The 27,851-nt window shown below is 38.6% G+C and overlaps 1 protein-coding gene across 1 annotated transcript in view; it reads left to right on the top strand.

Annotated features, from left to right (window-relative positions):
- Positions 1-27,851, top strand: part of CEP128 (centrosomal protein 128) — a 365,357-nt gene that overhangs the window by 281,241 nt on the left and 56,265 nt on the right. Inside the window, exon 20 of the mRNA XM_019646219.1 lies at positions 10,342-10,391. Coding sequence (XP_019501764.1) covers positions 10,342-10,391 — 50 coding nt within the window. The remainder of the gene's footprint in view (positions 1-10,341; positions 10,392-27,851) is intronic.

Genomic DNA, 27,851 nt, shown 5'->3' with positions numbered 1-27,851 from the left:
GGAGGACGTTGCTTCACTGGCCCAAGTTGGCACCATCATTGCACTCTTCCTGGGAGAGGCTCATCAGTCGCCAGCTTCTGGACAGTCACTCACTGCGGCTTCTGGCCGCTCACGCTGGCTGCTGGCTACATTCGGTAGCCCATGGCAACCCACTGCCACAGGGTCTGCAGCCTACACCGTCGCGGGCGACTCACAGCAGCCCAGCTCCAGGTTGAGCTGTTGTTCAGCATCTTAGCTGTAGAGGGCAGTGTCACTGGCCCTCAATGTGGGATCTGAACCGGGGCCCTCTGGCGTCCCAAGCCAGTTCTTAACCATTGCGCCACTCGGCCGGCCCACTAAATTCTTTTTACTAATATTTTGTTAAGAATTTTTTCGTCTGTCTTTAGGAGGGAGCTGGAATTTTCTTTATTTCTCTTTGTCTTTTTTTAACTGTCTGTATATTTTTGGTAGCAAGTCGATACTAGCTTGATAAAATGAATTGGGAAGTATTCCTATTTCTTCTGTTTTTCTGAAAGAAATTGTTTAAAATTAATGTTCATTCTTCTATAAACATTTGATGGAATTCACCAGTGAATCCTTCAGGCATGGATATTTCTTATCTTGGAGTTTTAAAATTACAAATCCAATTTTCTTAATAGTTACAAGGCTATTCAAATTACATATTTTATATTGGGTAATTTATGGCACTTTGTGCTTTCTATAAAAGTGGTCAATTTCATGTAAGTTGTCAGATTTACATGTGAAGAATTGCTGATAGTCTTCCCTTAATATCCTTTTGATATTTGCAGGATCTGTAGTAATACCCCTGTTTCAATCCTGATATTATTGGTGTCTGTTCTCTCTCTCTCTCTCTCTCTCTCTCTCTCTCTCTCTCTCTCTCTCTCTCTCTCTCTCTCTCTCATTAATCTTGCTAAATATTGGTCAATTTTGTTGAACTATGTAAGGAACCAGCTATTTGTTTCATTGATTTTTTTTCCCTCTATTGTTTTCCTGTTCTCTATTTCATTCATTTCTGTTCATATTGTTACTATTTCTTTCACTGCTGCTTGGGATGTATTTTGTTCTTTGTGTTTGGTTCTTGAGTGTGAGCATAGAGTGAGTATTCATTCATGACCTTTTCTCTAATGCATGCATTTAGTTCTACTGTTTCCTCTCAGCACTGCCTTGGTTGTGTCTTACAATCTTTGATATGTTCTCTATTCATTTTTATTCAGTTTATGGTATTTTTATCTCCTTTGAGACATTCTCTTTGACTCATGGATTATGCAGAAGTGTTTAGTTTCTAAGTGTTTGGAGGCTTCCCTGTTATATTTATGCTTGTATATATTCTTGATATATACTTCTATATATTCTTGATGCTTTTCTGTCTAGTTGTATGATCAATTTTTGAGAGGGGGATATTGAAATCTCCAACTCTAATTTTGAATTTTTGTATTTTTCTTTTCATATTATTTTTCAGTTATATTAGTTTTTCCATCACATATTTTGCAGCCTCGTTATTTAGTATATACACATATAGGATTGTGATTTCTTCTTGGTAATGTACCTCTTTTTAATCATTATATAATGTTCCCTTTTGTTTTTGATAATTTTCTTTGCTTTGAAATCTACTGTGTCTTGTATTAATATAACCATTTCTGCTTTTTTTCATTAATATTTTCATGGCATATCTTTTTTTCCATTTTTTAATTTCACCTTGCCTATATCATTATAATTGAATTTTTTATAAACATGTAGTTGGGTCCATGGGTCATGTAATGGGTTACTGGATTAGTCTGCTTTGCCAGGGTCTATCATTTAGCTGATGTATTCAGACTATTTTCATGTAATGTAATCGTTAGTATGTTAGAGTTTAAGTTTGCCTTTTTTGTTTGTGTTTTGTTTTTTAGTTCTTTCCTTTTTTCTTCCTTCCTGTGGATTATTTGAGCATTTTTTAGAATTCCATTTTGATTTATCAATTTTGTTTCTAAGTGCATCTCTTTATGTAGCTTTTTTAGTAGTTGCTTTAAGCATTACATGATAGGTAGATAGCTGTCACAGTCTACTGGTATTGTCATTTTGCCAGTCAGAAGTGTAAAAAACTTTTTCCTTTCATATTATAATTCTTAAATATTTTCTCTCTATATATTTAGAGCCACATCATTTTTTTATTACTTTAACCACCAAACAATTTAAAAAACTCAATAAGAGAAGGAAAATCTATTGGATTTATCCTTTTTTTAAAATTATTATGTTCTTCCTGATCTTCAAAGATTTTTTTTCTTCTCTTTTTAGAGAACTGTCTTTGGTTATTTTAATATTCTTATTTCTTAATTTTAATTCTTAATTTTTCTTTCTGAGACTGTGTTGACTTCACCTTCATTTCTGAAGGATATTTTCACTGCATACAGAATTCTGAGTTGTTAGTTTTTTTTTCCTTTCAGAGTTTAATAAATGTCTTAAGGTCTCCGTGGTTTATAATGAGAAATTCACTAGCATTCTAATTGTTTTCCCTTATAGCTAAGGTATGTTTCTCTCTCTGCTTTCAAGATTTTTTCTTCATGTTTGGTTTTCAGATCTTTGTCTATGATGTATTTAGAGTATATCTAGGGTAGATCCAGGAATCTGGAAGGCCTAGGGAGCCTAAATCTGGTTTAGTAGGAGGTACATCAAGAAATGAGCACAAACTTTTGTAGCATCTTTAAGCAGGAGATGATCAAAGAACAAGTCAAATACCCAAGATTTCTATAGGACTCAAAACACATACCCGCTTGTATCTTATGAGTCTAGAACCAGAACAAAGTCCGTAATAAAGTGCATTCCAACCTAAGGAATTTAAGTAAAAGCCAAGCTTTCTATTAGGTGAATGCAATTTAGAGATAGTATATGTAGGAAGAATCATGAATTTATGCCTGAATTTGAGCGTATGAAACTTTTTCCTGACGTGTTGTTTACAACAGATTATAAACTTCTCTTGCTCATTTTGCTAATGATGTCACATGTCGTCCTTTTGACCAAGACAGCCCTTAAACCAATGGAGGGCAGTGAATTGTTTCCCAGTGTATATGTTCTTACTTTCTCTGCTATTGCTAATAGAAATGACAAAAATCTTAATAGTTGACTGACTCAGAACTTTCATTCTCTATCTTGGTGTTTCTCCATGCCAGAGCCAAGGATGCGGTGGAATGGGGTAGAGTGTTGTGTTGTTTTCTGTAATGTAGCAGCTTTATGGAGAAGAGGTTTTAAATCCCTAAACTTGTCAAGATGGAAAGTTTCACCAGAAATGAATTGACATCAAATAAAATATGAGTACCTGTATTTGGATGTTTTACCACATACCCAAGAGACAGACAGTGGATTAGAAACCTGTCATTTATTGGACCAGTTGGGCTCCATCTGTAGACCAGTATGTTGTTTCAGTGTCTGAGACAAACCACAGAGGATAGCCATACTTTTTTAATGTTGTTCTTCATTTTAACCTGTGTGTTTTCTGTGGTCAGGCCTGATGGGAAAACTCTTAACTCATTGTGGTATATCCAGATATGTACCAGTGGGTGGCAGTAGAAATGGCAGAGTTCTAAAAATGTAGCTACCAGTCCTAGATGGAGTTTAAAAGCAGTATACTTGAGGGCTTTTTGTGCTTATTTGTTTTAAAATGCAACTTTATTTTTTACCCATTTTTCTGAATTCATCAGGCAAACCGAAGGGTAATTTTTGAAAAATAATAAGAGCCAACGTATATAAGTCCCTACTATGTGCCAGACACTATTTTAAATGTTTTACATATATTAATTTAAAATCAACACATTTGATTGTTTTTGAGGTATTTTTGACTAATATAGAGTCATTTTGTTATTCATTTATCCTATTTCCCTTTACTAGTGTAGGAAAATAGAAAAAACATTTACTGACAAAAGCTATATGAAGCTGAGGAACTATTCAATTGTCACCCATTCATTTAAACACATTTTTTTGTTCTATTTTGTGAGATAATCTGTATGTTGTATGTTGAACACACCTTGCCAAAAACAACTGCCTTTTCAAGTATTTATATATTTGCTTTCCATCAAAGCCACACCTTTTGATCTTACCTCCCAGAACTGAGGAACATTATTGTGGTCGCCGGTAACCATAGGTCTTCTCACTGATTGCTGGTGTTACATAAGTGTCTTAGCCAGGTTTCCGTTAGGTGTAGAGAGGTATCAGCAATGTGTAGGCATTAATGGTAGAGGTTGGAATACCACATCATTTTAATACAAATCTTGGAAGGCAATGGAGGGTGGCCACTGTTTTATGAATAATTACTGGCACCTCTTCGGTTCGGAAGCCCTGGGCTCAGGTTCATGTACTCCTGCTCACTAGCTGTGTGACATTGACAGAGACTTTTGATCTGCCGGACTCAGTCCTCATCTGTAAAACACGAGGAGGTTGGAGGAGATCAGTGGGTTTCAGTCAGCACTATTTGGAGCTTTGGAGCCCCACCGTGATTCCACAGGGTCAGCCCCGGGAGAGGAGGGAAGACTGGTGGGCTGGGCCCCAAGACCCCACTTCTGCTTCCTCCCAGGCAGCTTCCTGTCAGCTTTTTACATTATTTAATTAAACGCTCCACTGAAAAGTGTGTATGATTTATTCATAAGACAGAATTCGACTTCTTTTTTAAAAAAGTGAAAGCCTTGGGATTAGATTATTTCAATGGTCCCTTCTTGTCCCTAAAATGTCAATGATTCTAATCTGGGGATCCCAGGAAGAAAAAGGGAAACTGACCATTGTCTCCAGCATGTAGCGTGTGTCTTGAGTATCTCGTACACAACTGTGGGAGGCCAGGCGCATCACTCATGACCTCTTAAGGGCTGGAGTGTACTGTTTAATTTGATCAATCTCATTATACCATGCCTGCCACCCAGAGGAATGGCTCACATTTGCTTTTTAAAAAGTATTGAATTCTTTTGAGAATCTACATTATCTATTATTTTAGGTAAATGTCAGGACATGTAGAGTAACACTGAATTATTAAGTGAGGTACAGGAGCCAGAAACTAAATGCTTTTCTCTCTACTGCAGTCATTAGTTCACCATACTCTGCTGCCAGCGCTACTCTGCCCAGTGCCGTTGTTGTAAATGTCGTTGTGTTTCAAGCCGTTTCTATAACTTTCCCTCTGTTACCAGATGGGCTGACATATCGTGATGAGATATTTTATAGTAAAGGTGAAAGGAAGCACTGCTCATTTCCAAACTCAATCTCCAGCCTTTCTGTGAAGGGTCAGATTGGTAGATGGGTATGTTGCCCACACACACCCGGACATGATTCTCATTTTAAAAGCAAGTAAACAAAGAAACAACCTATCTGCTTCCTTGGCTTCCAGGAACCAGAATCAACATTAAACAGTGTCATACGTCCTTTAAACAGCCAGACCACTAGCTGCAAAGACTGCAGAGGAAGTGGTACAAGACCGTCTTAGCCAAAAACATGATCATGATATATTATCCTGAGTTCCAGAGAAATGCAAAGTGGAAACAAAACAAAACAAAACAAATGGATTCTCCAGTTCTCACCCATGGTGTCCTTTTAAAAATGGGATTCCCCCCCACCCCCCAATGATTATATGTCCTAATGAGTTAGTATCAGCTCCATTTAAAGAGTTGGAGGCCATCCAAGGAAAATATACAGGACTGCTGCCCTTTTCACCAAAAAAATGTTTCATTAACTGATGTTGATGGAAGCACATTTAGCCACAGCAATTTGCATGGCCGTTGAATTGCTGTTTGTATTGAACAGCAAACCAGAGAATAATAAAGCAAAACACGAACATGCCAGTGGTGAGCCGGGGAGCAGAGCAGCCCTTTAGCCTTTTCCATGCTGTGCATTTGTTCCAAAGCTGGTAAGAACAAACAACAAAATTGCTCATTATAATGAGGTGCCCTAATCACACTCAGTTGTCAAAGCATTTTTGTCACTCCAACTGCCCAGAGGTTTCATCTCTATTCCCTCATCTTGCGTCTGTTTGCAGTAGAGTAGTTGCTTCTCAGCGATGCCCAGTAACCATATTTCATCAGCACAGGTTAATGACTCTGTTCATCATTCCAAACACATGTACTCGAACAAAGCACCTAACAAGTGAGCAATTGCACAGAGCAGTGATATAAGCAGAGAAGGCAATTTGGGGGATGTAAGTTAAGTAGCAAAGGTAAAGAAGCAGTAATTAAGGAGGGTATGGATATAAAGACCTTGAATCTCTGGTTATTGCCATCAGAGAGCTCCTAAACGAAGTGAGAGGAATACAAACATGTATTTTTTAAAAATAACAGCAATGAGGTGATATTTCATTGTGGTTTTTATTTGCATTTCTCTCATGATTAGTGATGTTGATTAGATAAAGAAGATGTGGTATATATACACAATGGAATACTATCATGCCATAAAAAAGATGAAATACTGCCATTTGCAACAACATGTATGGATCTTGAGATTACTATGCTAAGCGAAATAAGTCAGAGAAAGTAGAGCACCATATGATTTCACTGATATGTGGGATATAAAACTGAAAATAACAAAGGAACAAGACAAACAAACAAGAACTTATAGACATAAGCAATAGTTTAGAGGTTACCAGAGGGTAAGGGAGGAGGGGGGTGGTAGATGAGGGTAAAAGGGATCAAATATATGGTGATGGAAGAAGAACCGACTCTGGGTGGTGAACACACAATGTGATATACAGATGATGTATTACAGAATTGCACACGTGAAATCTATGTAATTTTGCTAACAGTTGTCACCCCGATAAACTTTAATTAAAAAAAATAACTGTATGGAAAGGGCACAATTAAACACTGAGTTGTACAAGTGAGAACATGATATGATAGACGGGGCAGGAAGGCAGGAGAGCGGAGCTCGAGCTGTGGCTCCAGCACTAACCAGGTAAACTGAGGAAAACCACCTGCCTTCCTTGAACCTCACGTCTTCATCTATTTATCGTAGAAGGAAATGTTTCACTGTAGGATAGGAAACTCTTGCTAACTCTAAGTTCTCCAAGTTTCTGAATACAGATAGAAGGTTCAATCCAACCACATCCCCAGAGACTTTTGTAAATGACAGCAATCTAACTAGAACTAATTTAGGGAAAAGGGGAAAAAAAAGTGTCCCAAGTCCAGGAGTTGCGTGTGCTTCAGGCAGGGTGCTCTTGTCCTCTGCCGCCTCCCTGTCTGTCTCTGAGCTCCGCGTTCTTCTTCGGCAGCTTCATTATTGTCCAGGTTCCTTGTACATGGTAGGAAACGCAGCTTTTGGAGCATGAAGCTAATATAAGCTTTCTGCTTCAGAAGGAGAGAGATTCTCTCCCAGTATCCATATCAGTCTCTGAGAAAGGATTCCTGCTGGCCTCGCTTATGTATATGCCCTGGGAGGCTGGGTGCTCCGGCTTACCCACTTTTGTGGCCGAAGAGGTCAGTTAGGCCCTTGATTGAACATTTCACAGAAATCACGTGAAGAGGAGGAAGTTCTCACAGGGAAGGGATGTGGCATGGAGAAAAAAAATGACAACTGATGTCCACTTCTACTCTTGATATAAGCTGGAATACAGGCCTGTGGGGGAGAACAGAAGGGTCATTCAATATTTTAAATGACAATTTGAAGAATTCTTGTGTAGTCGTCTTTGTTCAGTGGTATCAGCTTTGTTGGAAGAGCAGCGTGGCCTTTATTTATTTGGCCATAATATTTGGCCATAACTGAGAACATAATTTTTCAATGGCAATCATTCTATGAAGTTCTGAAGGTCGACTGCACTTTATGCCTGTATTGTATCAGATGTGTGAGTTGAGCTTGGCTGTATAAGATAAATCCAAATCCAAGATGTATCCCATACCCGTTAACTTTGTCCAGTGAGCTTTAGCGAAGGACTTGATGCCTGCCACACAGGTTGACTCTGAGGAACAAGATCAGTTTCCTTTAATGGCTGATGGACCCCACTGACCATCACCCCCGCTCCACTCCACCATTAAACAATGCAATTCGTTACAAGGGTCCCAGCTCTGAGAACTTCCTAATATCCATAAATTGTGTAGGAAAAAAAAATGGCTACATCCATCTAGGGACATAACAGTGATCTTATATCTCACAAATATTGAAGAGTGTTGTGCTGAAGACATAACTGACTGAAACCAGTTAGAGTAGACATCTGTTATGTTGGCTGGTCCGGTATCCACCCTTCCTTCTTCTGTTTTTGCATTTGAAAACTATCTGTTCTTCCAATCCTGTGGGGATAATCAGTAAAAGCACTCTGTGCTTTCCCCTAGCCAAACAGTAGGCAGAACTGCTAAGCTAAGCTCATCAGCCCTTCTCTTTATGGAATGTTATCTTGAGTGGGTGACACAGAGATTAGAGGCACCAGGATAAGAATGCCCTTTAGTTCCTGCTCCTACATCCCCACCCACCCAGACCAGTTCTGATTCTCTCCAGAGTCTGGATTCTTTGTTCCCACATCTCTAATAGTGACTTCTGTAGCTTTCTGATCAATTCTGTATTCTGGTTGCTATCACTTAGCAATTGCTGGGTACCAAACCATCCCCAAATTCCATTTATTTAGGTCACAGTTCTATGAATTGGAATTGGCACTGGGCTCCCACCTGTGTCATCTGTAGTCATCTTCAGGTCAGCTGGGCATTTGCTGGCTGCCAGTTGAGGCAGCTTGCAAGGTGTCAGGGATGAGAAGAGTCTTGGACCACGTGTCTCTTGTCATCTAGCAGGCCAGCCTGGGCTTGTTCATGTGGCAGTGGCAGAGTTCCAGGTGGAGAAGTGAAAATGTGTGAAGTCTCTTGAACTCTCAAGCAGGTTGGCCCAAAGCTACTTCTGCTGTATTCAATCTACCAACTCAAGTCAGGAAGCCAGCCTAGATGCAAGCTCTGGAAAGTAGGTGCTTGGAAGTAGCAACAGTGTCACAGTGCAAATGAGTAAGGATGCAAGAAGAATGATCGAGGGCACTGAGTTGGTTCCTGCACCAAATAGCTAAAGAACCTGATGTGCCAACCAAAAACCCCTTTAAAAATACACCTTAATACATTGCCTTGCTCCTGTAACTTTATTGATGTAACTCTGATTATGGGATGTTGGCGGGGGGCGGCCAATGTCAGTTCCGCTCTGGGAAACAGAACAAAAACTGCCTCTTGTCGTTCATCCCAGTGCGTTGTGTCTTGAGAGGACTGCTTGCCACTGGACTGTATCTCTCTTAGCTATGCAGCCTCAAAGGGCCATCACCATCAATTAGATCATCTAATGGTCTCCTGACGTTTCAGCACATTGCCCACCCAGTTACAATACGTACCAATGTGACTTGGTTCCCCACTGTATTACTGCTTCCTGCGGCATCTAGTTTTGCACTTGCTAAAAACATTTGCATTTGCCTTTCGAGGATATATATTGAATTTCTGTAAGTTACATTTTCCTCTTATGCAGCCCAGCTCCTTGGTAAGCTGTATCAATCATAGAGTAAGGCCAATAAATGCTAATATTAATGCGCACTGCTGTAGGTGTTTATTGCCAGTTTTCATCCAAGTTCTGACTCAGCCCAGCCCTCTTTAGGTTTGTGAGGTCTAATAAGATCATAGCACAGGGTGGTATAGCTGCAGGCAGAACATTCGTCCTGCCAAATATATATATATATTTACAGCAAGTTCATAAATTAACGTAGGGCACTGAGGCACCATGACTATATGCACGCATTTAGACAGAACTCGCTTCAGTTGCCTGCCTTCCCTTCCAGCTACTGATTTCTCTGAGATTGTGCCAAACTCTTGGTCAGATGTAGCTTCAATGCTTCCCACCCTTTCGGTGTGAAATGATAATTAATATGACTTTACAATGAAGGTGGTGTTCTACTTCCATTAATAACACCCATTATTCCAGGGTGTTTTAATTTGCTTATAAAAATTGACTCTGGAAGTGGAACTTGGCTTGGCAGTTTATTTTAAGAGCAAATGGTTTGTTTCTAATTTTTCTTTCAAAAGAAAAAAAAAGGTTATTTTTAAAGAAAATTTTGTGTTCCTTTTGAGTTATATAAGCACTGGACCAAATGTCTAAAATGCGGGTGTGATTTTGGATCTGTAATTGAGTTGGTCTCATTCTCGGGTATCTGCACCAGAGCTGGGCCCTCCCAAGGCTTCTCAGCTAGCGTAGGCCTGGCAGGGCCCAGAGCCCTGCCACAGCTCATCGGCTGGGATGTGAGGGCATTTCTTTTACATGGTTTCTCACACTTAAACATTAAATTCTTTTTCAAGGTAACAGCTTATATAAGCTACTGGCTGAACTGTGTTTGATAATAAGAGGTAACCCATTTTTACACTGGAATTTGATGGGTATTTTACTTTCTCATTGTAGATCTGCTGGAGGAGACACACAGAAAAGATGAAGAAATGGAATCTCTGCAGGTAAAGTAAATTCTCCAATAGGGCAGGTGTCCTGGGGATAAAAACATTTGGTTTTTTGCACTGTTAGCCTTTAATATTGTCACATAGTGATAACAAACGGAGTAAAAAAAGAATTTTTTTAAAATCAGAACTTTAAAGCCCAAGTTAGAATTCCCTTCCTTTTAGAAGTGTTTGAGAGCATTTATAATCTCCTAAAGCAGGAAGCTCACTCAGCTTTCGTGCTGCTCTTGAAAGGAACCCTTTATTCCTTGGTATAACTTAAGAGGAACTGCAGCATTAAGAAATGAAATCAACATCTTTGCAAAGTCATTTCCCCCAAAACAGAGCTGAGGAATGAGGATGAATTCATGGAACGTACATATTCAAGTGAAAGTCAAAAGTATTCTGACCCCATGAATGTCATTTGCCAGTGACCAACAAGAATATTAACACACTCATAGACCTTAAGACTTACCTTGTATGCCTCTCCATTCACTATGGATTTGTACACATTTCCTGGATTGGAAAATTGTGTTTGAAAGGTTGCGCTAGGATTTTAATTGACATTTCCATGGCATGAACAATTGATGTTAGCTTGGCATCTGACAGGCCCTCTTTCTTTCACGTTGGGCTAACTCACAAATGGGAAACTCAAATGTCTATCTTTATTAGGGGAGACATAATCAGTTATACTTACATGACAGAACCAATTCGCTTAATGCAACATTTTGGATTAAGAACAGTAAATACTTTGGACATTCAGAGTTCTCCTTGGGCCTGGAGATGCAAGGCGGGGCTGGATACTGACACAATGAGCTGGATTGAGTGCTTTTGGGTTAAAGATGTTTGCTCCTGGTGAATGAAGGATGGGATACGCAAGGCCCAAAGAGCCAGGGAAATGCTCTATAATTGGGGATTCTTCTCTTTGATGCTGTGTCTGATAAAAGGAAATTATATAATTTACATGAAAATGATCAAGAAGAGTCTATAGTTCCATATATCTAACAAAAGTGGCATGGGTTAGCCACAATTTTGTACAGATTAAATTCTTTAACATCTTGAGCTATATTCAGGTATAAAAAGAAAGAGCCCTTGGTGGTCCAGTCTGGAGCTAGAAAAAACCTCAAGTGCACACTCGCCCTCTATACCTCTGAGAAATTATTATCAGCAGTGCTTGTTGTTATAAAAAGCAAAGCTTCTATGTACACTAAATGAGTGTATAGAGAAGGTAATAAAGGTTTTCTGAGGCGTTCTGGTTATGCATCATGTTTGTCATAGGCCCCAGAATATCACATATAAACATATTTATTGAGTACATGGTACACATCTGGACTTTTGAAATGGCAGCCCAAACGTTTTTGAGTTTATTTCTGTCACAATATGAATGTTGGAACCAGGAATCCTGTTAAATTTAATAGCCTATGTTGCTCCTCAAATATTTATTAAACACTGGCAGCATTTTCTACCAAAATGTCTATCGAGTGCAATGAACTGCACCAGCCAACCATGTGCATTTATCAAGGTAGGGTATCCATCCAAATATGATGTCCCACACAGAAGAGCTCAATATTGGCACTTTGTAGTGGCAACTCGTGCCTAATACTGATATTCTATTCAGAACAAAGAAGGAACTGACACCTCTCAGAGTGCACAAAAGTGTAGGGACACATCACAGAACACCTTTCATTTCAAAGACTAGAGCAAAATGTCTCAAAAAGTGCCTGCGTTACTGAGTTTCTGTATTCAAACATAAATATCACCGGTGATAGTTTTGAGAAGACTATTGAAGTATGTAGGTTGAATTCCTGTAATCACACCATAGAACTTTGGGGAGGAAAAAGACAAAGTAGTTTTTTTGTTTGTTTTTTGTGTTTTGTGATAGCACTTAGGACTAGAGTTTGACAGCTTTGAATTTTAAGTCCTGTCTCTGTCTCCCATTCATTGGGTAACCTTGAGTAACTCAATTAACTTTGTGGTGCCTATTTTCTCATCTGTAATATAAAATCCCAAAACGGCCTTCCAGAAGGGTTTAGTGTTGGATTAGATTATCCCAGAAGGGAGAGCTAAATATTTCATTCCAATTTGCAGTGTTAGCAAATCCCCATGTATCCAGTTGGAGTCGATTTTATTTCCTCATTATCATCCTCTAATCATGTATAACAGACATTCTGCATTTCATGTTATCCTCCTTCAGGGTCGTGGGTGTTTATTTATCTCTAAACCTTTCCTGGTTTCCTGTAACTAACAGGTACTCCATGTACTCATTGAACAGATAATTATTGAGCACCACTTCTCGGTGCAGGGCACCGGCCTCGGTGCTGGGGATGCAAAGGCAAGCTGCGTGGACTGAATAGCTTCCTGCCCTCTACACCAGAGTTAGTGGAAACAAGCATTAAATAGATGTGTATAATAAAATATTTTTAAAAATTGCTACTAGAGGGGATGTATAAGTCCCTGTGAGAACATATAACATGAACATCTGCCTTTGTTTGGTGGAGATAATGGTAGAAACATGGGGGCTTGAAGGTGGGAATGGAGAGCTGGGGTACAGTGGCAATAGAATCCCCAAGAAAGTCGATATTTAAATGAGAGCCAGGAGTTCACGTTGGTAAGTTTGGAATAAAGATCAGAAAATTTGGGGAAATTGGAAGGATATGGGAAGGCCTGAGGTATCAGAGAGCATTGGTGTCATGTTTAAGGAGCTGAAAAAGTTTCGTATGGTGGAATGAGTGACCCAGAGAGCCAGGAGAGGCGAGACAGGAGTTTGGAAGGTAACAGGACTTCCTGGAGGAGTTAGGATTCTAACCTTTTGTATATGGGAACATGGTAAAGGGTTTGAAACGGGAGGACAATATGATCAAATTTGCATCTTTAACATATAACTGGCTGTAAAATCATTGGGCGCAGGCAAGATTAAATACAGGGAGACCAGCTAAGCAGATATCTGTGCGAATGTTGGCCAGATGCTAGCGACTTGGACTGGGGAGTAACAGAGCAGAAGAGGCGCGGGTGGTTTCTTAATATGTCTTAGGATATAAAAATCCATGGAATTTTTAAATTGGGTGTTAGGAATTAAAAAGGAAGGAGCTAAGAATGACTCTTAGGTCCCTTGATTGGACAACCTCACGGATGGTAGTGTTAGTGAGATAAGGGAAAATTAATTCAATTGATGATATTTAGAGTTTAGGTGCCTTGAAACGTCGAGGTGGCAATGTCAGGAGGGGGTTCACATATGATCTCAGCAGGAGTTTGAACAGGACATTCAGAATTTGGTGTCTTTAGATCTGGTCTCCATCTCACACAGATGATACTAGACATCATAGGATCGATAAGAACTCCCAGGGGAATATGCAGACTAAAGAGATGAAAACTTAAGCCAGAACCCTAGGGAACACAAACACTTAAATAACAGGCTAAGGATGAAAATCCTGCAAAGGAGCATAAGACATAAAGAAAATAACTTCAGGAGAGCATAATGCCATGAAGCTTAGCAAAGAACATTTCAAGAGGAAAATAATCAATAAAACTGAATAAATATTTGTTAATTCCTTGAATTCACTTAGCTAAGGAGTTTAGGTTTTAAAATAAAATTTACCATACGAAGAATTGTAATTTCCTATCCTACCTATTGTGCAAAGTGACCCTGATGTCTTACTTTCTCTAACATCCACGTTTTTAGCACAGCACCTTACCATAGGAGGCATCGGTCAATCTCTGTTGTCCAAATGAACAAATAAGTGCCTCCATACATGTCTCTTATTTATGTAGCACCTATTCCTGGTTCTCTCGAAGGTCTACCCAGTAAAAAACAACAGCCATCTCCTGTCCTAGAGTTCATATTTTGTTTTAAAAGTTTTGGGGTGACTTCCAAATTCTATCATTCCTGTGCACACCCACACTTTTACTCTCCCTCTTTTTTTCTATCCTGCTCTATTCTCCCTTTTCTTTGAATATATTGAAACAAAACGTCAAGAAGTGAGTAAATTGGCAGGAGTGGTAGGAATTATTGGGATTGGAAAAGGATAAAATGGTGAGGGCTGCGGGCAGCAGGGAGGAGAGTGTTTTCAGCCTTCGGGAGAATCACAAGCAGTGATTTTTACAGTGCATCTCGTCACTGGGAAAATGTTTTGCTGGAGCTTAACATTGTCTGGCTTGTGTGTGTGCGCGCGCGTGTGTGCGCACGTGTGTGCGTGTGCGAGACAGAGAGAGAGAGAGAGAGAGAGAGAGAGAGAGAGAGAGAGAGAGACATATTTGCATTACATTGTGCGCTGCTCTTCTTAAAAACAAAGTTTGTCTTCGACTGTTAATGTGTGGTGCAGTCTGAGTCCCATTTGCTTACGGGTTTGAGGTACATTGAACAAGCAGATCCCTTCTTTAAGCCCCCGGAGATCAGCCGAAACATTTTAAATAGATATAAAAGGTAATCCATTTTTTCTCGATTTAGTTGAAAAGTATTCAGTGACTGACACCTTGCTCTTGATGGCTGGTAGTGGTAGGTACTACTGTTGCTTTTTATTTCCATTTTTAAATTATCAGCCTACCTCTCATCGATTTTTTTCCTTTTACAGTCCTGATGTTTTGTGATTCCCAGAATGCAGATCACCAAAGAGCATCGTGCTCAGTGATAAACAGCTTTAAAGTGCTCTTAGGTGTTTAAGTCAGTCACTAAGCAGAGTACATATCTGGAAAACATATACACCCCTTCTTTCACGCAAACTTACAGCCATCTCACTTTTCATTTTATTTTAAATGAGATGACACTAGATGATTAGGAACATGGTTTTTCCTATTCACTTACCTCTTTTGCTAGGCCATCTTTAGGTCATTTTGAAGCAATATTCATATCTATAAACCAGGGACAATAATACTGACTTCATAGGATTATGGAGAGGATTGACTAGGATAAAAAGTGTATAACCCTTGGCGCCTGCCAGGTCCTCCATGAATATTGATGCCACACACTGACTGTTTGTTTGCACTTACTATGTGCCAGACATGGTGCTGCATGCTGGGGACAAAGCAATAAAGACTCTGCCCTCCTGGACCCCCCCGCCCCCCCATCCCTCCTTCCCTAGCCCCCTCTCTTTCTCCTTTTACCCTCTTCCTCTCTCTTAATCTCCTGTCCTCCTTCCATGGGTAACCATGATTTTAAATTCAGGTTTTGGTCAGATTATGCTAAAGGAAGTGTTTACATCTTTGAGTAACTAGTAAATATAATGAAAACGTGGAAAAAGTGAAAAAATTCACAATGTAGTAATAATGAAATTGGTTATATGGGCTACATATGAATATCAATCACAGTATTTTAAGAGGAAAAAGGAAACAGTTGTAGGATCTATAATCTAAATGTCACAAGTATTTCTGGACACTTTCTTCAGTATCAGTATTTTCATTAGAAATGAGCTGAATCCATTTAATTTAAAAAACGATTCTACGGTTTTGTAAAAAGTAATACATTTTTCTCTGAGACATTCTAGAAGCTGTGCCCTTGAAGAATAATTAACTGGCATTATAGGCATGCTGTTTTTCAGATGACCCATAATTATATTTAATTTCTCTCCCAGATAGCTTTTAAAAATAGTCTGGAACCTTCCATTTGAGGGATTTCATTTATTTTTGGGAAATGCTTTGGGAGTGGAGGGGCAGGGGTTTGATTTTGTTTTTGTCTCCTAAATAGTGCTCAGGCAAAAGCCTTAGAAATGAGCAGGAAGGAGAAGATAACCTTTTCCTCAGCCATTACTTCATTTCAGCTACTTATGGAGTAGCCAGCCTATGGCAGCACGGTGTTTTTAAGTAAAGAAAAATAGAACGCAGATTTTTTAGTTCTCTTTGGAACCAGTCTAATAACTATTAATATAGGGATGCTATAATATGGAAAAGAATTCCAGTGTAGAGTTGGCAGACACATCACTGGAGATTAACTGGTCAAGAAAAACCACCAAAGACAAAAAACCAACATGGACAAATAAATCGCCCTCGCAGAGGCTGGCAGTAGAGAACACTAAGACCTCAGTAGTCCCAGTAGATGGCCAGTTCTCCTGGTAAACAACCATGTGATCAACTGGGCCAGTGACAGACCAACGGGGCAATTTCTGTTGTTTTGCTGTCAGTCATGTTTGCCTGGCTGTGGTGTGCCCATAACCTATACTTTCAAACCACATAGTGGTCTGGAGATGTTAGAGATTATGGCTAGAAATGCAAAGATGGGGCAGCGGAGAGTCTCTGAGTGGCTTTGGAAGGGAAAGTGAGAGTGAACAGGGAGGCTGTGTTCCAACACTGACTCCCCAAAGAATTAAAGGATCGATTAAAACAATTCTTAAAATCCCCGCAGAAATTCTGATTGGCTTGGCACTAAAGTTCATTTCTAGACATCCCCATTTAAATAAATTGATATATTGGGATTGACTCTTTAAGGCTTCATTAAACTAAAAGGTAAATTCCATATCCTGCTCATCACTAGGATGACTCACAAAGAGTTATCATGGAACTTACATAATTCTGGAAACCAAATGGTAATGCATACATACTTATTCTTCCCAAGATGCATTCCTCAGAATGTAAGGAAATCCTGTTTCTTTTCCTGAGATATGATTTCTTAAAAAGCTGTTCTAAACAGTGACATAAACAAAACAAATCAAAACATGGGTGACTGGGGGGGTTGGGAGGGTTGGAAAACACTGGACCACTTTCAGGATGAGGTGACTTAATGGCTCATTAAAATCTCTGTTTTATTAGAAGATGAGAAGGTTTAGCAAGCCATAAGTTCAGTGTGAGGTCTCAACAGACATGAAACATTATCAGTCTGTATTATAAGGTCAAGCAGTGCCTCAACCAATTAGAATTGTACACTTCAATTTACTATGTTAAGAGGCTTCGGGAGAGCAGGGAACCAAGCTCAGTAAAATGGATTCCACTGGAAATTTTATCACCCTATTTTACCTGAAACTTGCACATTAATTTTAATTCCAAATTTATGACAGAACTTAACTGGAAAATAGAAAGCCTTGAGAGTGAAGTATTCTTGTGCCTGAATATATGGAAGTTGATTGACTAAATCATTTTCTTTTGAGGATAAAAAATATGAAAATGTGGTTTGTTCTGTTTACCCTGTGGGATGCAAAGCACAGGTCCTCAGGATTCAGCAGTCTCCTTGAGTCAAGTTTCTAAAAGAGCCTCAACAACAACAACAAAATAGACTCCATTTGGATACATTTAAAACTGCAGACTAAGTGTCGTCTTTGAGCTCAAAAGCCCAAATTTTACTCTGTGACTGAAAGTTTTAAAAACTTGGTAGTGAAAATGAAGCAAGAGTGTTGCAGACTTTGTAAATTGCTCCCACAGGGGGGAAATTATTTTCTCTATCTCCATACATTATCCCCTTTGCAGCTGACTGCATGAAAAGCAACATTTCCATAAAACATGGTTCTTTTGTCAGAGTCTGACTTCTGGGCTTCATGGGCACAGGGGCTGATGTGAAGAGCAGCTTACGTTTTCTTGTGAAAAATGAAAATAATCTAAGCACGTTATGAAGTTTTGCAGTGTTGAGCTTGTCAGAGAGTTTTGCCATATCTCCAGAGTCAACTGTCATCTGATAGTTTGAGGCAATTTCGTTTGGGTTGAAAATTAAGTGATCCCTTTGAGACTGTTCTCCATAGGGTATATCTGCTTGTTCTTCTCATGTTACGTTCCTAGATAGGCCTTAAACTTTGGACAGATAACTGTGTCTTAATCTGTTCAGGCTGCTATAACAAAAATACCTTAGGCTAGGTAACTTATACTAGTAACATTTACTTCTCAGTTCTGGAGGCTGGGAAGCCCAAGATCAAGGCAGATGCAGGATCTATATTCAGTATGTACATTGGTGGATTTGGTAGGTGGTGAGGGTCTACCTCCTAATTCATAGATAGCCACTTCTTGCTGTGGCCTCACGTGGCACAGAGCAGAGAGCACCCTGGGTCTCGTTAATAGGCTTCTTTATGAGGGCTTCACCCTCATGAACTCCTCACATCCCCAAGGTCCTACCTCCTAATACCATCATATTGGAGGTTAGGATTTCAACCTATGAATTTGAGGGGCACACAAACAATTGGACATAACACCATTCTCCATTTTGTCTTCCATCTCTTGATAACATTGACAGTTGTGGAAAGCAATATTTTAAGTAATGACAGTAGTTTGCAACAAATTTGGAAACAGTTGCTCATCAATAATACATTTCTGGAGGAAACAGTTCCCATTCCTCATAAAACAAATCTTTGAGATTTGAAGCATTAATAGGATATCATTGAAAGAAATTAAAGTTCTCACTTCTGGGGCTTTCCCATCCCATCTTTGGCCAATTTTCCAGAATATAAAGAAACTCTGTAGAGGATTTCTCCAAGCTGGAGCCTTGAAAACTCACTAGGATTATGTTTCACTCTATTAACAAATACTTATTTAACACATCTTAATTCCTGTCAAGAGTGCACTAAATCAGCCCCAAGGGTGATGGTCTGTGCATCAAAGGAGAAGGAGGAAGAAAAGGCCCTCTGACTTGTTAATGAATGATATTAATAGCTAATGAGCAATTCTTTTGTCATGCACTGTGCTCAAACTTCTCAATATATGTCATTTATTCCTTATAACAGTTCTATAAGAGATACTGTTATTCTCATTTTACAGATAAAGAAGCTAAGGCTCATAGCTTGCGAAGCCAGCAAGTGGCAGGGCTATTACTTATCTTAGAGTCTGCCTGGCTTCCCTCCTACTGTACGCACCCCCCCCCCCTGAGTTTATAGAGAACTGAATTGCTGCACTTTGTTTGTTTAGGTTCCTGGCCTTTCTTTTCATTTCTTCCTTATTTTTTTCCCACGAGAATGATTCATTAGCAAGCATATTAAGCATTTAGTGTGATAAAACACTAACTGACCTCCTACCTCCTCAAAAAAAAAGACTGTAAGATACTAAATAATTTTTAGAAAGTGCATTAAATAAGTCGGGCAATACTGGGGACGTAATATTAGTGAAATGTCTTACTGGCTTTTTATAACTTTAAAATTACTTATAAACCCTTAGATTTTAAGTTTACATGCACATGGCACCTGGGACAGTGTCATATAAATATAGATATATATAAATATATATATATGTAGATACATATATATTTGGCCATTGGCTCGTGAGGAAGATTTTCATCCCTGGTGTGAGATTACGAACAATCCAGTAATCTCGAGCACTTCTAGGAAGGAGAAGGGATCATTTTTCTTTTCCCATTCTGCACCTTTTCTTTTTGCTTATTCATCATGTTTTAAATAAACAGACTGAAGAAAGTTGTTATTAAAACCCTCCTCGGGCTTCTTCAATTTCAGTTTTAAACCAGGTTCAAAATATTCTGGCAAAAATTAAAGGCAACATTGAAAATGTTTGCATAAATTTTAAATTGTGCAAAAAGTGATAAAACTAAAGCAAATCACCCAGAGATGGGAATGGGAGATAGCCCCAGAAGTGAGAACTATAATTTCTTTCAATGATGTGCTATTAATGCTTCTAACCTCAAAGATCTGTTTTATGAGTTGAAAGAATGACTAATAAGCATCTCCTCTTATATCTTTGTCTTTTTATCATAATCAGTGATTAATTTGAAGTACATCCCTTCCCAAGAGTGTCTGCATTACACAATTTGTTAGAAGTTTAATGTTTACTTTAATAAATAACATTTAATGTCTATTAACAATACGTCTACGTTTGCTCATAAAATGAAATAGAAAAATATTACCTACAAGAGAGTCTGTGTCTTTACTACCTCCTGGTTGTAATTGAAATCCCAACATCTCCTTTCATTGTTAGAAAAGAACTAATAAATTTGTCACGAGTGAAACGGGGGTGGGCGGAAGCGGCCATGTATGAGGTCAGCGATGCCTCTAAGCCCCTGCAGCCCCGATCTAAGTGGTGGGAAAGCAGCAGGCAGCAGACGTGCCATTTATTTGCACAGCAGACCAGCTAATTAGGTTCAGGTCTCTGCCGCCCTTTCTCCTGTCTCCCGAGAGCTCCCCAGTGGTCCTGACTGCATGCTCTGGCCGGCCTACTGTGGGTGAGACCCAGAAGGCAGAGGAGTTGCCACTTAAGAAAGGCATATGGCAAAAAGTACAATCCCTTTGATTATAGAGTAAATAAATGTGCACGAATAATGGTTTTTGTCTGAACATTAAACCGTATTGTGAGATAGCACGTGTTTTGTTATACTGTCACCTGACATCTGCTCAAAATAAGGTTCTGGAATGAATAACTTTGAGAAAGAGTTCCAGAACAGCTTTCCAGCGCATCCGCTAACCTTCACCACACGCGCACACACACACACGAAATAGCCCCGATGGTAATAAAAAAGCATTTATTGTCTATCTGCTCATAAAACTTGACTGTCAGCATATGGTATTTCCATTCGTTCCATTTTTCAGAGCTGTTAAATATATATATATATATTTTTAATGTGACCTTTAATTTGCTTTTTCGAAAGTTAATATGGACTCCTTTGAGTCAGGTGGACGTGGATTACAGTCTAAGCTCCAGCATTTAATCACAGTGTGGAATTCAATACGTTTAATACCTTCGAGTCTGTTTTTTCTGACTTTCAATGAATGAAGTTAATAATGTTCACCTGTGGAGAGTTTTTGTGAGCAGTAAATGAGAACATATGTGAAAAGCACCCGCTACGATTTTTTGGCAAATAATAGGCTTTTAATAAATAGTGGCTTTTTTTTTTTGATACTTTTTGGTAACTTAAAGGGATGTTTTCATTAACAGCCACAGCACACATACTAGTGTTCCTTTTGTTGCTAAAATGAAACCCTTTTGCATCTGCTATTCTCTCTGTCATGCTTTCCCTTAGCCCTTTCACTGATGCTCACTTCGTTATTTTGAGTTTCGGTGCCAGCGTCACCTCTTCTGGTAACTGGCCCTGGCCAACCTTGTCTAAAGTAAACCTCCACCCTCACCACCACCCCCCATCACAGTTCCTGGGTGTCTTCTTTATTCATGTCTTTGTCTTCTCCTTTGGAATTGAAGCTCCGTGAAGGTAGAGAGACCTTACCTCCCCTTGTCTATGACTGTGTACCCATTCTCCAATGGATGAATGGATTCATGAATGAAATGAGTACGTGAGTGGAAGGGTGGAGGGAGAAAGAAAGGAAGCAAGAAAGGAAGGATGGGAAGACATTGGAAAGAAAGAAAAAATGATGGATACAAGGAGTAAAGGACCTACGGAAGAAACTTACATGGTCTGAGGGATGGTTTATATTCTGGGTATATGTATTTATGCATATACAGCTTTTAAATTTTGTTTTAAAGCTGAAAAATTGGATAAAAATTTTCTGGTTCCTATTCTCTTGTCCCTGGTCCGTGTTTCACCTCATCTGCTCTTTCCAGAACCTCACACGGTTTGCTACAGGGCAACCTCTGTTAGCCAGGAAGTATTTCTTACAGGATAACAACACCTTAGAACAGAGGGTCACCGAACTTTCTATAAAGGGCAAAATTCTAAATATTTTCAGTTTTACAGGCAACATGCTGTCTCACAACTTAGCTCTGCCACTAGAGGATGAAAGCAGCCATAGACCATATGTAAAGAAATAAATGGGCTATGTTCCAATAAAACTTTACTTATGGAAAATGAAATTTCAATTTCATGTCATCTTTTCATGTCATGAAATACTATTCTTACACTGATTTTTTTTTTTAGCCAAATAAAAATGTAAAAAACCCTTCTTAGCTCATGGACCTATGAAATCAGGCAGTGGGCTGCATTTGACCCACTGCCCTATTTTGCTGACCCCTCTCTTGGAATGAACTGGGTTAATGGTTATCTCTCCAGAATGTTTGCCTTCTCAAAGATGAACTGGAGTGGAGAGATTCAAAGATAAATTTTTGAGTTCTTCCTCAAAGAATAAATTTACATTGGTAGAATTTTAAATAATCTTGCAAATGGAAGGAAAGTATAATTGTGAGTAATCAGACCTTCCTGAACTCCTCAGATCTCACTGCATCAGCGCTTCATTATCTGCAGGTAAGGTTGTGAGTATTAAAAGGAGTTTGCATTACCAACTAAAACTGCCCAGGTGTGTCTGTTAACAAGCTCCCGTTTCATTTATTCCTTCGTTTAATAGACTTCGGAATTTAGGATCAGTTCCTTCCAGGAATTATTTTTTGAAAGCAAGATAATTGAGGATACTTTGAACTAAATCACTACTTATTTATAATGCTGAGTAGTAAAATGTTTTAAATTTCAGGTAATGATTTTCCTAAAATTTGTGACCTTAAGTGGGATAAGGAATTATTTGGGGGACCATTTTAAAAATACAGCATGGTACCATTTTCTCCAAATGCAAAAGTTAAATTTTTATTTGAAAGTATGATAGCCCTATTATTGTTATTTTTATAGCTATTACTATTTATAGTGCTTTCGATTATTTTAACACAATAGAGCTTTCCAATGCTTTTTCTTTACTCGCATCTCTCTTAAACAGCCAAAGCTACAGTTTAAAATTCCACGTTGGGAAGATGCTAGTCAGACTGCAATGAAAAATCAGAATGAAGCTCAATTTGAAGAAAAAGCAGTTAAGTATTTTATAGGTAGGAATGTTTAGAATATTTAAAGCTGAATAGTCAAAATACATCTGCTTTATTTTAGGACATACAGGATAAGAGCGTTCAGGTATGCTTTCCAGAAGTGCAACTAAACACTAAGTTGTTGGGTTGTTGTTGTTTTTCCCCTCAGTTTTCTTAGATACTAAGAATAATGCACCATTGATTATTGGAGTACAGGTAATCTAAGGTTCATTTTAAATCCTTTAACCACCTTTCCCTTTTTACCTGTGCTTGTCTATTAGGAAATGGAGATCAATATAGGTTTAATCTTAGTCGAACTGAGTTAGAAAATAAGCAAAACCTAACTCATGCTAGCCGGATACATTATTTAAAACTGCCAGCTTATGTCTTGATTATCCTTATCAGGAGGCTCTCTCTAGTATAGAATGGTGAGAGGTAACTGGACGCAGAAGCCCACGAAGGAATATGGGAATGAGAGTGAAAGTGAGTCTCTAATAGAGTGTTGCTTGTGCTTCAATTCCTGAAAACGAATTGAGTAAATAACTCCACATGTAAATTAGGATGTGGATGATTGAAATTGCTCCCAGGTAAGCCGTTTAATTCCCAAGGTGCACTGAGTGCCGGTACCCTTTAATGGCTCAGCTGTGTGACGTGCATGACAGTTACTAATCAAGTGCTGTGATTCAAATAGTCACGAGGAAGGAGCTGGAGACAAAGTGTTCTATGGCTCTGTGGGTTTCCTTGTGAACTTTCTTTACCTAGAAGCCCAGGAGATACGTACCCTTGAGGGAAACAGGAGACGTCAGCCTCAGGGAGTCTCATTAGACCAGCCATTTGGTGGCAGCCAAATACACACCTTGAAGAAAAGGCGCACCCTATTGTTTTCCACAAATTCTGCAGGACACAAATCTCCTTTTAAGTTATGCCATAACCATTACTGCACTGTGATTTGCAGAAGAGTTCAGAGCATATTCACCTGGTATATGACTAACCTCACAACAGGAGACATGTACTTTATTTCTTAAAATGTAAATCCTTGGGGGGAAAAAAATCATGGTGTGTTGGTTTCTGGGCTGTTGGCTTCCTGCCCCTACTACTGAACCCTAGTTTCTGCCTGTCTCTCGGGGGACAATCAGTCTTTGAAATTACATCGCTTGTCATTTGCATTGCTCCTAACCACCATCATAGCCTTTATATCACCTGCCAATAATTTTTATTTGTTCCCCAATCCACATGTCATTCACTGAACTCTTGTTACTTGTTACAGCAATTTCACTGTGAAATTGAGCCATTCCAGGAGAAAGATAATTCTGTGTCTTCTGCCCTTCATTTGGTTTGTAGTCTTATCCTGCAGGTACACGCCTATGCACCACAGTCTATTTGTGCTTAAAGAAGAACCTTAAAGCAATTATTCAGTTTAAAGGGAAAAAACAAACAAACCCTCATTTCTTTGCTTTGTGGTCTGGCATATAAAGGATAAGTCTGAAATTTTTTAGTATTAGTTGACTGGAAGTGTTTACATGGACATTAAGCAAAACCCTTACCTAACTACTTAGGCTTCATTTTCCAGTGTGAAATCTGTTGAAACAAACCAACAGAGCCCCATGTCCATATATTTGCCTTCATCTCTCTCCTCCACCCCACTTGCATTCCTTACTCCACGAACCCATGCACACATCTCACTTCAGTATAAATGCAATCTCAGCCTTCCCTGAACAGTGTCAAACTGAAGTACAGTAGTCAGTAATGTCCTCATAACAAATGAGACCGCAAACCCAAATGCCACCATGGGAATCGAGCAGAAGAAAGCTGCGGGGGAACAGCTAGACGCCCCTGCCCCCCACCAGGGGAATGGTGGTAGGCGAGAGACCAGATCACAAACGCAGGGCACATACTTTGACTCTGTTCGTAAAGGTTGTGATAGTTTCTGCTTCTGATTTTCCACTTCCCGGATGAAAAGCAGATAAAAAGGAACATTACTGGGTGGTTCTTCTTGCAAGGAAATGATGCATTCTTTTCAACTGCCTTTTCTTGGGAAGTCAAAATGTTGGGGGCGGGGTTTATGGACAGCTTCTTAGACAAACCTGATGCCTTGCTGTGGTTTTCTTTTCAGTATTTGCTTTGTTACTTTGGACCCTGACATAGATTATTAAAAAAATGTTCATGAGCATCTAATGAAATGAGTTAACAAAGATTGACTGCAGGTATTTAATAATGGCTAAATCAAACACTGGGTAATTGGGAAACCTCTGCACATTGTCTAATTCCACCCATCCTAAAGTTTTGCAAAAGTATGGACCAACTTTGTCTGACTTTTAATGGATAAAATGCAATTTTATGTATAGATTGTTGATTCATTTGATAGATTCAAAGCCAACATACTCTATATTCTAAAGCTTTTTTTGTGTTCCAACATTGAGGATGTTGGCAATTCTTATCTCTATTTTGTTTTCGTTTATTTTAAATCACTATATGAAATGCTGGTCTTTTTGTGATGATTAATAAAGGTCTTTTGTTTCATTTTAATATCTTGAAGCTTGAAAAATAATACATTTGAAATTATTTCTAGCTCTTTTAATTACTAAAAAAGGATCGACAATTTGTAAAATGTAATGGATTGCAATGCAGTAATGCATAGAGGAAAAAAGTTACATATTTTCATTTTATACGCTTCATATAGGAAGTAGTAGCTAAAGTGTGAGTGTTGATTAAACAGAGTTAACACTGACAGGAAAAATGCCACTCAGTGGCCTCTTGGGGTGAAGCTGAGTGGATTTTTCTTCTGGAAGAGAAACATTGTGCTTTTAGAACAGTGATGGGAGGGAGCCCCATTGTGGGTTTTTCTTTTTGAATATATGTCTATCACAGACCTTTAGTTCCAGAGAAGTTTCCAGAATTTCTATATTCTTAAAGCTGATTAAAATTGGAAGGGATAGAGACTCTTGTTATATTTTTATGCCAGTATTGTGCTTTTTCATATGCTAATGGATATATTTAAAGCATTCTTGGAAAATGCTGCATTATTTTGATAAAATAAAGTCACAGATCTGCTCAACTATGCTTAACCAAATGCAGAACAGCTCTGATTATTTAGACCTGTAAGGCTCCTAACTCATTGCTTAGATGGAATGGATGAATCAATGTGTCTAATTGATGGGCTCAGCTGAATCAAATAAACTGTTAATGATCAGGGATTCGGATACCAAAGACCCATTTAGTGTTCATTTCTTAACTTGGCCTACAAATTTTTGCCCATCTCTAATGATGCTGATGAACTTGTTTTGGTTCATTTATAAATTCCAGAGTACACCCCATTATGACCAAGTAACAAAGGAATATATACAGCTCAAGGCAGGTTACTAAGCTCATTATAAAAAGTTAAAATACATATTTTTTTCATTAGAAATATTTGTTTCAATTACAGTTGACATACAATATTATGAGTCTCAGGTGTACAACATAGTAATTAGTCACTCATGTAATTTACACAGTGGTCCCCCTGACTAGTCTAGTACCCATCTGACACCATCCAAAGTTAGGACAGTATTACTGACTATATTCCCTATGCTGTATTTTTTCATCTCCCTGACTATTTTTGTAATAAAAGACACATTTTTACAGTACACATGCTATAGACCTCCCCCAAAATATAGCTCCCTGTACTCGATCTGTCAAGTCCAAATTGAATTAAAACATTCGTTGTATCCAGCAGCATTGTTTTCATTTAAAAATTAGTATGTGATATTCACATTGGTAAGAACCGTTAGCACTCTCCACTGTAACTCAGTGACTATGCAGTGACTGCACATATACTTTCAAAGTAACATTAAAATAATTGTTGCCATTTTCCGTGTTTCTTAGACTTTCCCCTGGTTAGAACCAAAGAGTAGTGGGAAAGAGACTATCCAATTACAACAACAACAAAAAAAACCCAAAAGCAATAAAACAGGTTAGTTCCCCCCAAGAACTTTTTTTCTTCAAAATACTTGAAGGAAAATTTTTGTTTAACCTTCCATCCCCAAAGTTGTTCCTTTTCTTATTTTTGATGTTATTTATCTAGAAATGTTTCATACAGGAGAAATAGATTTGGTTTAATAAAATCATTTATTTGTATAATATTCTTAGATCTTATTACAGGTGTTTTTATTTAGAATAAAAGAACTTGAAGGCCCAGGGGTGGGCAGGCTTCAGAGAGTCTGCAATTCCCCTAAGAGTAAGTGCAGAATTGTGTGTGTGTTGTGGATAATGTACGTTTTCCTGTGGACAAGTTCAATTTTTATCAGACTCTCCGAGTCCATGACTACAAAAATAAGAACCATTGATTAATTAAAACCACCTGAAATATCATGATTATAGTGAGAATGTCTTTCTTACTTCTGGAGGCTGTCTTATCTCTACTCTTCCCACCTCTAATCCCCCTTTCAGCGTCCTAACAGTACAATTTTTTTTTTCCTCCAGAATCCAAGCTCGGATGGGGAGGGAGGTTGTGATGGGGGAGTAGGGAGTATGTTGAACCTGAAGGTTGAGCTTGAAGGTAAATCGGTTTAATTGGAGATTAAATTACAACAACAAAACACTGCAACTGCAGTTCTAGTAAGAATGGGAGAGGTTAAGAACATAATTTATTTTGGTATAATTATATGTTCATTCTAGGACATATACTGGCAGTTTTTCATAGGCTGTATCAATATCCAATATTGGCTTAAGTTACCTCCATTTTAATAAGAAGAACATAAGAGGAAGTGTGCAGATGTTGTGAGAATAAGGGTTTGCAATAGCCTAATTTTTTTATATACAGAATTATAATAACCAATCTGTCTGCCAAAAAAGATGTCAACTACAAATAAACTTAAATAAGTTTAAATTTTCTAAATACATTTCTTTAAGTTTAAAAGCAAGTTA

The sequence above is a fragment of the Hipposideros armiger genome, unplaced genomic scaffold (genome assembly GCF_001890085.2).
Source record: "Hipposideros armiger isolate ML-2016 unplaced genomic scaffold, ASM189008v1 scaffold_99, whole genome shotgun sequence".
Lineage (NCBI taxonomy): Eukaryota > Metazoa > Chordata > Mammalia > Chiroptera > Hipposideridae > Hipposideros > Hipposideros armiger.
This window is presented reverse-complemented; position numbering and strand designations above follow the sequence as displayed.